At 41.7% G+C, this 15,630-nt stretch overlaps 1 protein-coding gene across 1 annotated transcript in view; it reads left to right on the top strand.

Moving 5' to 3' along the window:
• Window positions 1-251: 251 nt before the first annotated feature.
• Window positions 252-15,630, top strand: part of LOC134347056 (glia maturation factor beta-like) — a 28,762-nt gene continuing 13,383 nt past the window's right edge. The window contains exons 1-5 of the mRNA XM_063049111.1: window positions 252-376; window positions 686-782; window positions 7,775-7,824; window positions 8,173-8,224; window positions 12,179-12,259. Coding sequence (XP_062905181.1) covers window positions 374-376; window positions 686-782; window positions 7,775-7,824; window positions 8,173-8,224; window positions 12,179-12,259 — 283 coding nt within the window. The 5' untranslated portion in view covers window positions 252-373. The remainder of the gene's footprint in view (window positions 377-685; window positions 783-7,774; window positions 7,825-8,172; window positions 8,225-12,178; window positions 12,260-15,630) is intronic.

Raw genomic sequence — 15,630 nt, 5'->3', positions numbered from 1 at the left:
AAAAGAACGCATCCACTATGAAGGATTAACACACACAAAATGCTGGAGGTACTCGGCAGGTCAGGCAGCATCTATGGAACCGAATAAATAATTGGCGTTGTGGACCAAGGCAAGTTCCTCCAGCATTTTGTGTGTGTTGCTCTGGATTTCCCGAATCTCTATGAGGATTTTGCTTCCCCATCGCTTCTGACAGAGAAGCGCTGCGCTGTTCCTGTCTATCCCAGGTCCTGGGATTCTTCCCGATGATGTCATTCAAATTAAGGAGTGATGAGCCCGATTGCTGATTGGTTCCTGTTGGAATCACGAGGCTGCAGGGATCAGAAGGGAAATCAAGAGCCTCCGGCATTGAAAAAGTGGGGGAAGAGATTTGAAAATGGTAAGAAGTGGGTTTTGTTTTGGGGCTAGTGTGCGGCATTTTCCAGGTGTTGGGGTTGGGGCTCGGTAGCCGGAGCTCCTCATCCACTGGCTCGGGAGACCAGCGCTTTCAGGGCCTAAGAATCCCACAAGCATCATTTTCCTGCTGTGTTCCCTGCTTTTAATTTTCTTCGTGGTGAACCACGAGCCAGCTCCTAAATAGATACAGACGATTACAGTATGATTGATTCCTGACAAATACTTGCCTTTTTTTTCCCCGATGTGTAATGCCCTGCTCGTCACTGTGCTCTCCCATCTCCCTTCCTTTCAGAGCTGCCCAGTGAGTTTGTGTGGAGTCGATGAACAGCTGATGGAAAAGCTTAAAAAATTTCGTTTTCGCAAAGAGACCACAAATGCAGCCCTGATAAGTGAGTGAAACACATTACGCTTGTTCCGTATCACAGTTTCGGATTAACGATTCCACCCTGCCACGCCCTAGTCCACTTTCATACAACATTAAAAATGCTTACAAAAACTGAAGGGGCGACATTTTAATTTTTAATGCGCAGAATTTATCATTTGACTAGAAGAGAAAGTGTGAATGAAGGACAGGATCCTTTTAAATGCAATGTGTATGAAGTCTGACAAGGGAAAATGGACTGGAGCGGATTAAGAGAGAGTAGGGGAGTATGATGTTTTGATTAGAATTGATAAAGGGCACGCGTGTAATTAAAATCAGGATGATTGAAGAACAGTCGGTGTTACGGTATGTTGAAGAACTGGAGAAAATTAAGTTACCGAGTTTGGCAATCTATGTGAAACAGATGTTCCAAAACAATGCATAGCAGTTAGAAAAATCAATACATAATTCTATAATATCTCTGGGATTCCAGCCTTCAAATTTTATTTTCTGGGAAAATAAGCCTCCTGTTTCTCTAAACTTTCCGGACTGATCTCCAAAATTAGATACCATAGGTCTTTGGATTTGTTCATGGAGTGGATTAGACCCGGGTAGGCAACCTTAAGCACAAATGATTTTCTAGCATGCATCATTCATTAATTTGAGGCAAAACATATTTAGATGTATTTAAATGGATAATTCCCATATTTCAAGCTTTTTTAAGGCATTTATCTGGCCCACCGTCCGCTCATTAAAACACGATCCGGCCCACAGAGGCAAAAAGGTTGCCAAATCCTGGATTAGACCAATGTTGTTCCTAATTTTGCATATAATGTACTTTGATATAAAATCAGATTAAATAAATAATCTTTTTAACATGCCTTAAAATAAACGTTCTGTTGCTCCCACTATTGAGAATCAAGTTTTGTATTAAGTATCGGGGTTCATTTTCCGCAAGTCATCCATGGGCCCATTGCTGCTTGTTCACTTCAGTATCTCCACCGAAGAAGTTTAGATCCCCCTCCTGTTTTCTCATCATTTTGGATCTCCCCCTCCCCCTCCAACTTTCAAATCCCTTACTCACTCTTCCTTCAGTTAGTCCCGACGAAGGGTCTCGGCCTGAAACATCGACTGCACCTCTTCCTAGAGATGCTGCCTGGCCTGCTGCATTCACCAACAACTTTTATGTGTGTTGCTTGAATTTCCCTCCTCTGTTGTTTTTAAGTCCCGTGAGCTCTTTATTCTCCATTCTTGCACCCAAATTTTGAGATTGTTGTTCTTTAATTCTGCCCTTTAGGACATTTTCTAATTTAATTACTTAGTCATCAAGGTGTGCCCTTTAAAATCTCTTTCCTTGTTCACAACTTGGCTCCGGCCTGAGGGGTTGTCAATTTACCGAACGGCGGTATCAGGAAAGGGCAGAGCTGGTGGCGTAGCTTCATAATATTCTCATTGTGGTGCTAAGGCGTGGCAGTAATGTCTACTCTTGTTTTCCTGATTTGGAACATCTAGTGGTTAAGTGCTGACCATTTACTTAGAAAATTCTCGGCCATGATTCTGACACCCACCAAAGTTTGTATACCCACCAAAGGCAGATATCAAGCCAGCATTCGATGTATTCGTTGCTGTTATTAACCAACAAGAAGCTGCTTACCCTGGCACCTTTTACACTCTTCGTAGATGTTCGGTCAGCCCAACTTGCTGAGCTACTACCAGAATATCACTTGCCGTACCAGAGGACCCAAACACACGCAGCCAATGCTACACGTCCATCAAGAATGGCTACTATTCCATTCTGTGACCACATTTGGGGAAATCAAGACAATCTCACTATCCTCTTCCAACCTGCATGTAGGAAGGGACTAAAGAGCTAGGCACTAGAGGTAAGGACATCAAGGAAGTGGTCACGGGACGCGGAGAAGCAGTTATAGGACGGCTTTGAGTTGCTGGACTGGGCCATGTTCAGAGACTCATCAGAGAACCTGAGTGAATGTGCTGCATATATCACAGATTTTATAAAGACACATGTGGATGAGTTTATCCCTACAAAATCATCAGTCTTCCTCAACCAGAAGCCCTGGATGAACCAAGAGATTCGCAGTCTGCTGAGGGCTAGATTGGTGGCGATTACGACTGGTGATCGAGGAAAGTACAAGAAGTTCAGGTATGACTTCTCAAAGGTGATCTCACATACAAAATGACAATCCCAGACTAAACAGGAATAACGGAGTGGTGCTGGACAACTGCCCCTCTCAGATGAGCTCAATGCCTTTTATGCGTTGACCAACAGAACGTGGTGGGACCTCCACAAACCCCTATAGCCCTGAAGTGTCCAATGATCTCAGTGACTTGAGGCCATCATGAGAACATACTTCAGGAGGGTGAAACCACAGAAAGCGTTTGGCCCTAACATCATACCTGGCTGAATACCGAAGACTGTTCAAATCAACTGGCTGGAATAGTTTACAGGCTTCTTCAGCCTCTTGCTTTACCAGTCTGAGGCATCCACTTGCTTTAAGCAGACAGCAATCATACTAGTGCCCATGAAAAGCATGTTAACCGGCCTCAATGACATCCATTATCATGAAGAACTTCGAGTGGTTGGTCATGAAGCATATCAGCTGCTGCCTGAGGAGTGACCTATATCCACGCCAATTAGTCTACTGCCTCAACAGGTCAACAGCACATGCCATTCATTGGCTCTTCACTCAGCTCTGGAATACCTGGAAAATGAAGATGCATAAGCCATGACACTCTTCGTTAACTACAGTTCTGTATTAAACACTGTCGTCCCATCAATTCATCACTGGGCTGCAAGATCTGGGCCTCGGTACCTCCCTGTGAACTGGATCCTCAATTTCTGATGGCAGACCCCACTCAGTATAGATTCACAACCACTTCTCCACAGTCTGCATGAGCACAGGTGCACCACACGCCTCTGTGCTTAACCCCCTGCTCTACTTAAGTTATACTTACGATTTTGTGATTAAGTGCCTTATATAGGTTCTTGGCTGAATCAAAGGTGGTGAAGAATTAGCACATAGGAGGTAGATTGAAAATCTGGTTAGCTGTGTCACAACAAAACCCCCTCATTCAACATCACTTAACTCCCTCAGTTTCATTCACCAGCACTCTGAATTGTTTCAACAACCTACAGATTCACTTTCAAGCACTCTTTATAATGCATATTCTCAGTCTTATTTTTATTTGCAGTTTGTCTTTTGCAGTCAGTCCTTGTCAGTTATGTATAGTTTTTGTAAAATTCTCAATAGTTTCATTTATATCAGGGAACGTATACAATATACAACCTGAAATTCTTACTCTCCACAGACATCCTTGAAACAGAAAAAAACCCAAAGAATGAATGACAGCAAAAAGATTGCCAGAACCCCAAAGCCCCCAGCCCCCTCCTAAGCACAAACAGTATCAACCCTCCCCCCCCAACACTTACTCTAGCATAAAGCATCAGCATTCCCACCACCCAGTAGGCCAGCCCTCAGAGTGACCATGATCTACAGTACATCAAAAACTAACTTTTCTCCAACATTTCAACTTCCCACAAGCACTCTTTCTAACTAAGAGACATAATTGCTCTTCCCACAGCGACAAGGGAGACAATAGTTGCTATTTTGCTGCTACAGTCAGTCTGAAGTGTTGCTTTTTATTTCAAGTTCTCCAACTAGAGGATCACCAAGTTACCCAGTGCAGAGGCCTCCAACAGCCACTCATGCTGTCTTCTGCTGTCTTCAGTGTTTCAGCTCCTGCTTCACTTCACTACACGAGACCATCAAGTGTTTGTGCCCACAGGGTTGTGCAGGCCCCAAAGTCACCCAACTTTGGGCCGGACCTGGATATACTGAAACGCGGCTGATTGGCAAGCTCCAAGAACAAGAACATGCCATCATGCAGATCGGCAATTTTTGAGTGCATTTTTCCCATGTAAATATGTGTAAGGAAATGAATCGTAAGGCAGTATATAATAATATACATACTTTGATAATAAGTTTATTTTAAACTTTGTACTTCTGATTCAAAGTCTCGATCCGACACCGTTGTCCACTCGTCCCGCCCCACTGATCTCTCTCCTGGTACTTATCCCTGCAAGTGGGACAAGTGCTGCACCTGCCCCCACACATCCTCCCTCAACACCATTCAGACTTCATACAGGTCTTCAGATGGCTGCCACTTCACCTGCGAGTCTGTAGGCATTATCTACTGTGTTTGGTAATCCCGGTGCATCCTTCTCTCCAAGAGAGAGACCCAATATACTGTAAATTGGGGGAATCACTTCGTCAAGGCATTATTTCCTGGGGGACATCCATTTTAATTCTACTTTCCATCTTCTAACATGTTGGTCTATGGCCTCTCCTACTGCCACAATGGTTGGATAAGCTGTTACTGTCAGTTTGGATGAGCAACATCTCATATACCGTCTGGGTAGCCGCCAACCTGATGGCATATACATTGATTTCTCTAACTTCTGGTAATTTCTCCCCTCTTCCCTCTTCCCTCTCTCTTTTTCATTCCCCATTCTGGTTCCCCTGTTACCCCTTCTCTTCTCCTTAACCTGCCCATCACCTCCCTCTGGTGCCCCTCCTTCAATGGTCCACTGTCCTTTCCTATCATATTCTTCCTCCTTAAGGCCTTTACCTCTTCCACCAATTATCTCCCAGCTTCTCATTTCATTCCCCTACCCCCACCTGCCGACCTTCCCCTCACCTGGTTTCACTTATTACCTATCAGTTTATATTCCATCCCCTACCCCGACCTTTTTATTCTGGCTTTTCTCCCCCCACCCTTTCCAATTCGGATGAAAGGTCTTGGCCTGAAAAATCGACTGTTTATTCCTCTCTATACGTGCTGCCTGACCTGCTGAGTTCCTCCAGCATTTTGTGTGTGTGTAGCTTTGAATTTCAGTACCTGTGAAATTTCTTATATTTACCTTTGGTTACTTGCACAAAGTTCAACTTGTGTGGTTATATTTGCATCAAGCCTCAATTATTACAAAAATGAGAAAGCACTGGAGAAATTCTGCAAGCCAATACCTAGAAGTAATTACTTTTTTTTTGTCTCCTTCCCAAGTAATGCTGTAATATTTAGCAAGCTCTATGTTTTTTAAGATTTTAACAGTTTTTAGGATTTTATATATCCTTGCCAAAACTTTTTAAGCAGGCAATTGGAGTTGCAATTTTTCTGTGGTGCTTCGAACCCAACTGAAAATTATGAAGTACTCAACTATTTTCAGTAGCAGGCTATGAAATGATATATAATCAAAAGATGTGAACCTATCATTAAGTTTTTTTTCATCAGCTGACTGTGGTGAGTCCAGCATCCTGAATTTCAAGGCTAACGTGCAGTCTGCTGAAATGGCAATTAAACAGTGAGCATGGTGAAAGATGGTATTGTACAAAGGAAATTCATTCAATGCTGTTTGTTATTCAGAGTTGGCTCCAGATTCTTCATCTAATGAAGAGATGGTCTTTCAGATATGCAGTCCCTGTGTTGTGCAGACGTGCTGTATCAGAACATATTCCTGAATAATGTTGGTGGGCTTTACTTCATATTTCTTCAAATGAGAATTGTTATTTTCCATTGTGCGTGCTTCAGGAATGGTGAACATCACAAAGTACAGCATGTAAACATCAGGGCATCTTAATGAGAATAACAAAAGTTTCTACTTCTGTACCACAAAACGCCCAGAGCGGAATAAAACTCATAAAACATAAAATGGAAATCTGGCCCTGCAATGAACATTTTCAGAACTCAAATCAGACAAGGACCCTATTGTTTGAAAAATGTAAACTTGGGGAAAAGTTAGTTACCACACTTGTGCACTATTATGGATAGTTTGTATGTATCTTCAGTCCGTGTCAAGAATGACTTTGTATTCTAGTAACACACATAAAAGTTGCTGGTGAATGCTAGCATCTCTAGGAAGAGGTACAGTCGACGTTTCGGGCCGAGAACCTTCGTCAGGACTAACTGAAAGAAGAGCTAGTAAGAGATTTGAAAGTGGGAGGGGGAGGAGGAGATCCGAAATGATAGGAGAAGACAGGAGGGGGAGGGATGGAGCCAAGAGCTGGACAGTTGATTAGCAAAAGGGATATGAGAGGATCATGGGACAGGAGGCCTAGGGAGAAAGAAAAGGGGGAGGGGGGGAAGCCCAGAGGATGGGCAAGGGGTATAGTGAGAGGGACAGAGGGAGAAAAAGAGAGAGAAAAAGAATGTGTTCTAGCTCTAGGTAATAGGAGATGTTGTGCAATAGCATGCTGAGTTTCTTTGGACCTGGGGTGCTTATTGCAAGCTACCATACAAGTGAGGCCTTGTCTCAATGCCTGTGAGGTCCAGAACAATTAGAATGCAGGTTCTTCTGCATGGACTTGCCTCACATACATTTTGTGGACACAAACACAGGCTTTACCATGCTCTAGGTATGAATGCACAACATAGGCTTCAGGTGCACTGGGCAGACATGGATGGATGTGGGGTAGGAAACGTTGGGCAAGCACATGCATCCCTAGATGCATCCACAAATACACCCTCAGTTCCATTCCTTTCCTTTGGCAGACATCTGTTTCCACTCTTCCCACTCTTCCCACTCTTCATCTGCAAGGCCTCAGAATGAGGTCACCACTTGCCACTGTAGGGCTGCTCCCCAATTACTAGTTATTCCTCACTCCCTGGGTCCTGGTAATAATTTAGCTGCAAGCTTTCTCAGACTCCAGTAGGCTCCAGGAGAGCCTTCAGCTGCCTGCGTAGTCAGAAGATCCTGGTCACCCTATGCCTTGCAGGGGAGTTGGGGAGTGACATTCATTCTTTGAAAACAGAACGTCTCACAATCACCACCATCAGGTTTTAATCACAAGTAACTCAGCTGTTAATTAAACAAATATTACCTTTTGTAACTGAAGAAGCAGTTATCTGTAAACTTAATGGAGCAGTAGCTTACGTTTGCATTGCTTTTGTGGTGAACGTTGACTTTCAGAGAAAAAACTTCTAACTTGATGCTTCTTGTTACAGTGAAGATTGATCAGGAACAACATATGGTGATACTGGATGAAGAGTATGAGGTTAGTGTCCTTTCAAAATTTCCCAATCTGTATTGGTTTAAATTTAAACTTCAAACATAATGGGGGACAAGAGGTGGGAACAAGAAAGATCCACTTGTGTGCTGCCTGTTGATTATTTTTATTCATGCAGAATGTGGTTTTTCTGAATTTATCTGATTAAAGAAAATGAAAGGAAGATGGGTACTGTGACCAAGGCTGAATCAGGGTCTGAACATATCTATCATTAATCAAGAAGAGGGAAAATTTTAAATTATGTGCATATAAGAGTCTGAGTTGAATCAATGTTGCAGTGGAATAACATCGCAGGTTTGGGGTATTATTTAACTTAAATATTGTGTATTACTTTAGGATGTTTCCCCAGAAGAACTCCGGAATGAACTCCCTGAACATCAACCTAGATATCCTTTTGTATATGCTGGAAATTGGAAACAAACAAAGGAAATGTTGCAAAAGCTGAACAGTTTGGGCAGCATATGGGAGAGACTAGTGGTGGTACTGAGAAACGTGTCTGGAGGAATGCAAGTGTAATCCAGAATATCAGAAAGGGGACTGAATGTTGGAAATGTGAAAGACAAGATTTTCTGAAATTGTTGAATTCAGTGATTCAGGGCCCTGACGAAGGGTCTTGGCCGGAAACGTCAATTGTACCTCTTCCTAGAGATGCTGCCTGGCCTGCTGTGTTCACCAGCAACTTTTATGTGTGAAGCTAGAACATGTCAGTTTTAATGATGAGGTTTTGTGCTTTAAACTTTGTTCCACTTTTCACAGCAGTGCTTCTGGATAGACTTTTTCCTTGTGATTTTTTTTTTCTTTCACCCCACTGCTGTAGTTGACAGGCTCTCAACAGCACTTACTTCATTTCCCTCACTCTACACTCACCACCTAGCCTCCCAACCAGGAGATGGATGGTATTTTCCCTTACGTTAGACTTCTAAAACCATCATAGAATACATATTTACATCTGCCCTCTTCCCCGTCCAGATGTACTTTCCCCACCCTCTCAGCATTACCACTGATGTAATTCAAAACCTGCTGGGGTCTGCATCCTTTTGTTCTCTCTGTCACTTTCTCTGCAATTCAAATTTCACTGTTCTGATGGAAGAACATTGATCTGAGATGTTAACTCTGTTACTCTCTCGACAGATATTACCTGACCTAGCAACTATTTGTAGAATTTTCTATGTTAATTCCCATGAATGTTGCTTTTTCTTTTGGTTTTGTGAGAAGTCATATCCAGAACACTTTTTCTACGTCAATGCATAGAACAGTTGGAATTTAAAAATGATAACTTGGCACACTAAGAAATTTAGATTTGAAGCTGAGATTTCTCTAAGAAAAGAAAGTGTTTGCTGATATTTGTTACCATGTCAATATGGATGATTTATTTTGTAATTTTGTAAGTTTGTTTTAAACTGTGTCAGTATCACAAAATCCAAGGGAAACTGAGTCATATCATGCAGCAAAATTGGATTAAAGTTTTCATTGGATTCTTAGTATAACTGGATAAACATAATTCTGCCATCTGTGCATTTTTCAGAACTGGTTTCATATACTTGGTTCTTATGGAAGAAGTTAGGTCTGGTGGTAACACAGAACCCAAAGATGCACTATATACAGGTGAAAGGTGCAAGATTCTAAGCTTTCATTTATCCTACAGTGCTGTTGCAGGGGACTGATTACTTTTGCTTGAGCCAGATATTCCCTTTCCAAACCGGAAATTTCAAGACACCAGCCTAAAATGATTTTCACTCTTAAGGGTATTGTCTGAGGATGATAAATTCAGCATTTTCCAAGGATTGAATTTGATGTCTTGAAGAATATGTATACAGGTGCACTACGTGAATAAGCAATTGAGAGAGTACACTTAAAGAACTATAATAACAAGTCTTTTGAATGTCTAATTAAACGTTGATCTTGTGGGAGTTGGAGAGAGCCTCTATAAAGATTATTTAACTAAATGCCATAGAAGATTTAAGTCATTAAATTCAAAGGAATTTTTGCAACACTTTGCTTTAAAGATGAATTTTAGAGATGACTGAAAAGAAATGGTCCCTAGTTCCATCCATCTTGTTTGCTGAGTGGCACTGAGGGCAATCTGACGAAGTCCATTCGGGGACTTGCTCCTGATTACTATCCAAGACTGGCTAGGCTTGTATGGGCCAAATTTAAGAATTATTTAATCGATATTTTACTTTAGATATATATTGGGCTAAAAATAAAATTGACAATTAGATGTACTGGATAAATATAATAGTGTATTTAGATGAAACATAGAAAACCTACAGCACAATACAGGCCCTTAGCCCCACAAAGCTCTGCTGAACATGTCCTTACCTGAGAAATTACCTAGGGTTACCCATCGCCCTCTATTTTTCTGAGCTCCATGTACCTGTCCAGGAGTCTCTTGAAAAGATCCTATCATATCCGCCTCCGCCACCGTCGCCGGCAGCCCATTCCACGCACTCACCACTCTCTGCGTAAAAAAACTTACCCCTGATATCTCAAACACGAGGAAAATCAACTTTCCAGCTCTTAGCTCCATCCCTCCCCCTCCTGTCTTCTATCATTTCGGATCTCCCCCTCCCCCTCCCACTTTCAAATCTTTTACTATCTCTTCTTTCAGTTAGTCCTGAGGAAGGATCTCGGCCCGAAACGTCAACTGTACCTCTTCCTATAGATGCTGCCTGGCCTGCTGCGTTCACCAGCATTTTGTGTGTGTTGCTTGTGCCCCTGATATCTCCTCTGTACCTGCTTCCATGCAGCTTAAAACTGTGCCCTCTCTTGCTATCCATTTCAGCCCTGGGAAAACGCCTCTGACTATCCACACAATCAATGCCTCTCATCATCTTACATACCTCTATCAGGTCACCTCTCATCCTCTGTTGCTCCAAGGAAAAAAGGCTGAGCTCACTCAACCTATTCTCATCAGGCATGCTCCCCAATCCAGGCAACATCCTTGTAAATCTCCTCTGCACCCTTTCTATGGTTTCCACATCCTTCCTGTAGTGAGGCGACCAGAACTGAGCACAGTACTGCAAGTGGGGTCTGACCAGGGTCTTATATAGTTGCAACATTACCTCTGAGCTCCTAAACTCAATCCCACGATTGATGAAGGCCAATGCACCATACGCTTTCCTAACCACAGAGTCAACCTGCGTAGCAGCTTTGGGTGTCCTATGGACTCGGACCCCAAGATCCCTCTGATCCTCCACACTGCCAAGAGTCTTACCATTAGTACTCTATGCTGTCATCATATTTGACCTACCAAAATGCACCACCTCAGTTATCTGGGTTGAACTCCATCTGCCACTTCTCAGCCCAGTTTTGCATCCTATCAATGTCCCGCTGTAACCTCTGACAGCCCTCCACACTATCCACAGCACCTCCAATCTTTGTGTCATCAGCAAATTTACTAACCCATCCCTTCACTTCTTCATCCAGGTCATTTATAAAAATCACAAAGAGTAGGGGTCCCCGTACAGATCTCTGAGGCACACCACTGGTCACCAACTTCCATGCAGAATATGACCCGTCTACAACCACTTTTTGCCTTCTGTGGGCAAACCAGTTCTGGATCCACAAAGCAATGTCCCCTTGGATCCCATGCCCCTTACTTTCTCAATAAGCTTTGCACGAGGTACCTTGTCAAATGCTTTGCTGAAATCTATATAGACTACACCTGCTGCTCTACCTTCATCAATATGTTTAGTCACATTCTCAAGAAATTCAATCAGGCTCGTAAGGCATGACCTGCCTTTCACAAAGCCATGCTGACTATTCCTAATCATATTATGCCTCTCCAAATATTCATAAATCCTGCCTCCCAGGATCTTTGCCATCAGCTTACTAGCCACTGAAGTAAGACTCACTGGCCTATAATTTCCTGGGCTATCTCTGCTCCCTTTCTTGAATAATGGAACAATATCCGCAACCGTCCAATCCTCTGGAACCTCTCCCGTCCCCACTGGTGCAAAGGTCATTGCCAGAGGCTCAGTAATCTCCTCCCTCGCCTCCCACAGTAGCCTGGGGTACACCTCATCTGGTACCGGTGACTAAAATTAAAAGATTTGAAATATTTAAGTATTGTCATTTGAATTTCTATGAATTAATATGCAGAAGTTGCTGAACTAAATCAACAGAAAGTATGTGCAAATCTTTTTCTTTGGATAAATTTGATGATTGTTATTTGGTATTTCTGTAAAATCCACTTTCCACAAGATGTTTTTGTAATTACAGATTCTAAGGGTAACAAAGGCCAGTTGGCCTATTTTAAAATAGAATGATTCAATATCATATATTCCTTCCTTTGTAGGTGAACAGTTTTTAAAATTGTAATTTTCTTAACTTAGTACATTTGTAGTTTATAGTTACAGATATAAACACAGTGATGGAAGGATTTCCTATCCACTCTGCTTTATTTTCTTCAGTCCTTGCGGTAAGTGGCCAATTTCCAAACTTTGCTTTCATCTTTGTCAACACATCAATTTTTTGATTCACTGTAGTTTTGTTTTTCTGCTTCATTTTCCTTCAAGTGCTTCCATGAAGTGATTTTCTTGTATTTTCAAGAGTCACCTATTCTAGCTGTACTGATTTTACTCTATTCAAAATAATACTTTTGAAGATTCCTGTATTCTGAAGTAATGCTTATTGGAAGTGTAACAAGTACAAACATGCAGTGCCTATATGAAAAAAAATACCCCCCTCCCCCACTATGGAAATTTTCATGTTTTATTGTTTTACTGGATTTTATTGGATTTAATTTGCCAATTTGACACTGATCAACAGAAAAAAAACTTTCTTGTCAAAGTGAAAACAAATTCCTACAAATTCGTCTAAACATTTTACAATTATTAAACAGAAACTAATTCGTTGCATAATTACTCACTCCTTTCAAGTCAATATTTAGTATATACACCTTTGGCAGCAATTACAGCCTTGAGTCTGTGTGGATCGGTCTCTTATCAGCTTAGCACATCTGGACACTGCAGTTTTTCACCTGCTCAAGCTCTATCAGATTGACTGGGGATTGTGAGTAAACAGCCCTTTTCAAGTCAGCCACAAATTTTCAATTGGATTGAGGTCTGGACTCTGACTTGGCCACTCTAGGACATTAACTTTGTTTTTAAGCCATTCTTGTGTAGCTTTGGCTTTATGCTTGGGGTCATTGTCTTGCTGAAAAACAAATCTCTTCCCAAGTTACAGTTCTCTTGCAGAGTGCATCAGGATTTCCTTGGTTTTGTTGCATTCATTTTACCCTCTACCTTCACAAGCCTTCCAGGGCTTGCTGCAGTGAAGCATGATGCATCCACCACCATGCTTCACTGTAGGAATGGTGTGTTTATGATGATGTACGATGTTTGGCATGGCGTTTAGACTGAAGGCTAAAAGGCTGAATTTTTGTTTCATCAGACCATAGAACCTTCTTTCAGCAGACATCAGAGTCTCCCACATGCCTTCTGGCAAACTCTAGCCGAGATGTCATGTGAGTTTCTTTCAACAGTGGCTTTCTGTTTGCCACTATCCCATAAAGCTGTGACTGGTGAAGCACCTGGGCAACAGTTGTGGTATGCGCTGTCTCTACCAACTTGGTCACTGAAGCTTGTATCTCCTCCAGAGTTGCCATAGGTCACTAATCCCCTTCTTGCACGGGTTACTCAGTGAGGATGGCCTGCTCTAGGCAGATTTACAGCTGTGCCATATTCTTTCCATTTCTTGGTGATTAACTTTACTGTACTCCAAGGGATATTCAGTGACTTGGAAATTTTCTTGTATCCATCCCTTGAATTGTGCTTTTCACTAACTTTTTCGTGGAGTTGCTTGGAGTGTTCTTTTGTCATCATGATGTAGTTTTTGCCCAAATACTGACAGTTGGACGGTCCAGATTTCAGGTGTATTTTTACCTCAATCAATTGAAACACTTTGCACATAAGTGATCTCCAATTAACTCATTATATGACTTCTAAGATCAAATGTCTCCACCGGTGATGATTTGGTGTGTCATGTTAATGGAGATGAATATTTGTGCAATCAATTATTTTGTGATTTATATTTGTAATTAATTTAGATCACTTTGTAGAGATCTGTTTTCATTTTGACACAGAAAAGTCTTTTTCTGTTGATCAGTGTCAAAAACACAAAATACGTGGCCTGTACTGCCATGATGAGGCCAAACTCAGGTTGGAGGAGTAACACCTGATATACCGTCTGGGTAGTCTCCGGCCCTTTGGCATGAACATTGAATTCTCCAACTTCCGGTAATTTCCTCTCCCTCCCTTCCCCCATCCCAGTTTCACTCTGCCCCCTCCTCCAGCTGCCTATCACCTCCTTCATGGTTCCGCCTCCTTCTACTACCCATTGTGCTTTCCCTTATTCCTTCTTCACCTTTCCTGCCTATCCCCTCCCTGCTTCCCCTCCCCCACCCCTTGACCTTTCCCTTTACTGGTTTTTCACCTGGAACCTACCAGCCTCCTCCTTCCCACCCTCCCCCCACCTTCTTTATAGGGCCTCTGCCCCTTCCCTCTTCAGTCCTGACGAAGGGTCTCGGCCCGAAACGTTGACTGTTTGTTTCCACTGATGCTGCCCGACCTGCTGAGTTCCTCCAGCGTGTCGTGCGTGTTGATCAGTGTCAAAAAAAAGGGCCAACTTAATATGAACACTTCGAAGGGGGTGAATACCTTTTATAGTCACTGTTGAATCGGAATGTCTCTTGATTCTGCTTGAGCTTGCAAAGGGTCATAAATTTGCAAATTAAAACTATCGTACTATCATTATTGGTTTAACTTGTTTAAGACAATTTGACCATGTTAAATTGCTTTCATATTTTGAATTTTGAAGGTTTATGTTTTGTGGTTAATAAAATAACTTGCAATTAATTGCAAGTAAAGTAATAATTATTTAGTATTTAAGACAAAGCAGCTTCCCAGTGTTCATCTCTTGTCCTCCCTTCTATGAAAGGTACTTGGATTTGGAGTGGAGTTCTACAGTTTATGAAACCAGTTTCAAACTTTGTAAATACGAAGCTGTTAATTTGTATGTGTGATTCCAGTGTTTATCTTGACGAACAAAACAAACTTTTTAAAAATTGTTTTCGCAACTTCTAGAATTCAGAAACATAGTCAGTGAAATGTATCTGAACTGTACTTTTCAATGACCCATACTGGAGCAACAATATAAATTTTCTCTGTTCTCTTATATCCTTCTAAGCCAGAGCCAATGCACTTTTAATCCACTCTTCTGACAAATGGAATATTTTTATCTAGTTTATATAAGAAGAAAGAGGAAGGGTCTATGAGCCAGCTTCATCATTTAATATAATTATGGCAGATTTTATTTTTCCCTTCAACCACTTTTTTCTTTATAAGCTTTACAGTGGCATGTAAAAGTTTGGGCACGCCTGTCAAAATTTCTGTTACAGGTTTCCTCCGCCGTCCGAAGGTAGAGCGTTCCTATGAAACGGTTCGTAAGCCGGAATGTCGTAAAGCGAAGAAGCAATTACCATTTATTTATATGCGAAAATTTTGTGAGCGTTCGCAGACCCAAAAAATAACCTACAAAATCATGCTAAATAACACATAAAACCTAAAATAACAGTAACATATAGTAAAAGCAGGAATGATATGATAAATACGTAGCCTATATAAAGTAGAAATACTTTTCCACAATCATTGCCTGAACTGTTCTCCGAAGTGAAAATCTCACACAAGCGCCATCGGCAAAAACACGGCGCAAGCGCTCTCCAGTAACCTTTAAGCAATGAAGCTGCCAAATCATACCAAATAATATGTAAGAATACACAGCCTATATAAA

This window comes from Mobula hypostoma, chromosome 1 (assembly GCF_963921235.1).
Source record: "Mobula hypostoma chromosome 1, sMobHyp1.1, whole genome shotgun sequence".
NCBI lineage: Eukaryota > Metazoa > Chordata > Chondrichthyes > Myliobatiformes > Myliobatidae > Mobula > Mobula hypostoma.
The sequence above is the reverse complement of the archived record's forward strand: the minus strand, read 5'-3'. Positions and strand labels throughout refer to the sequence as shown.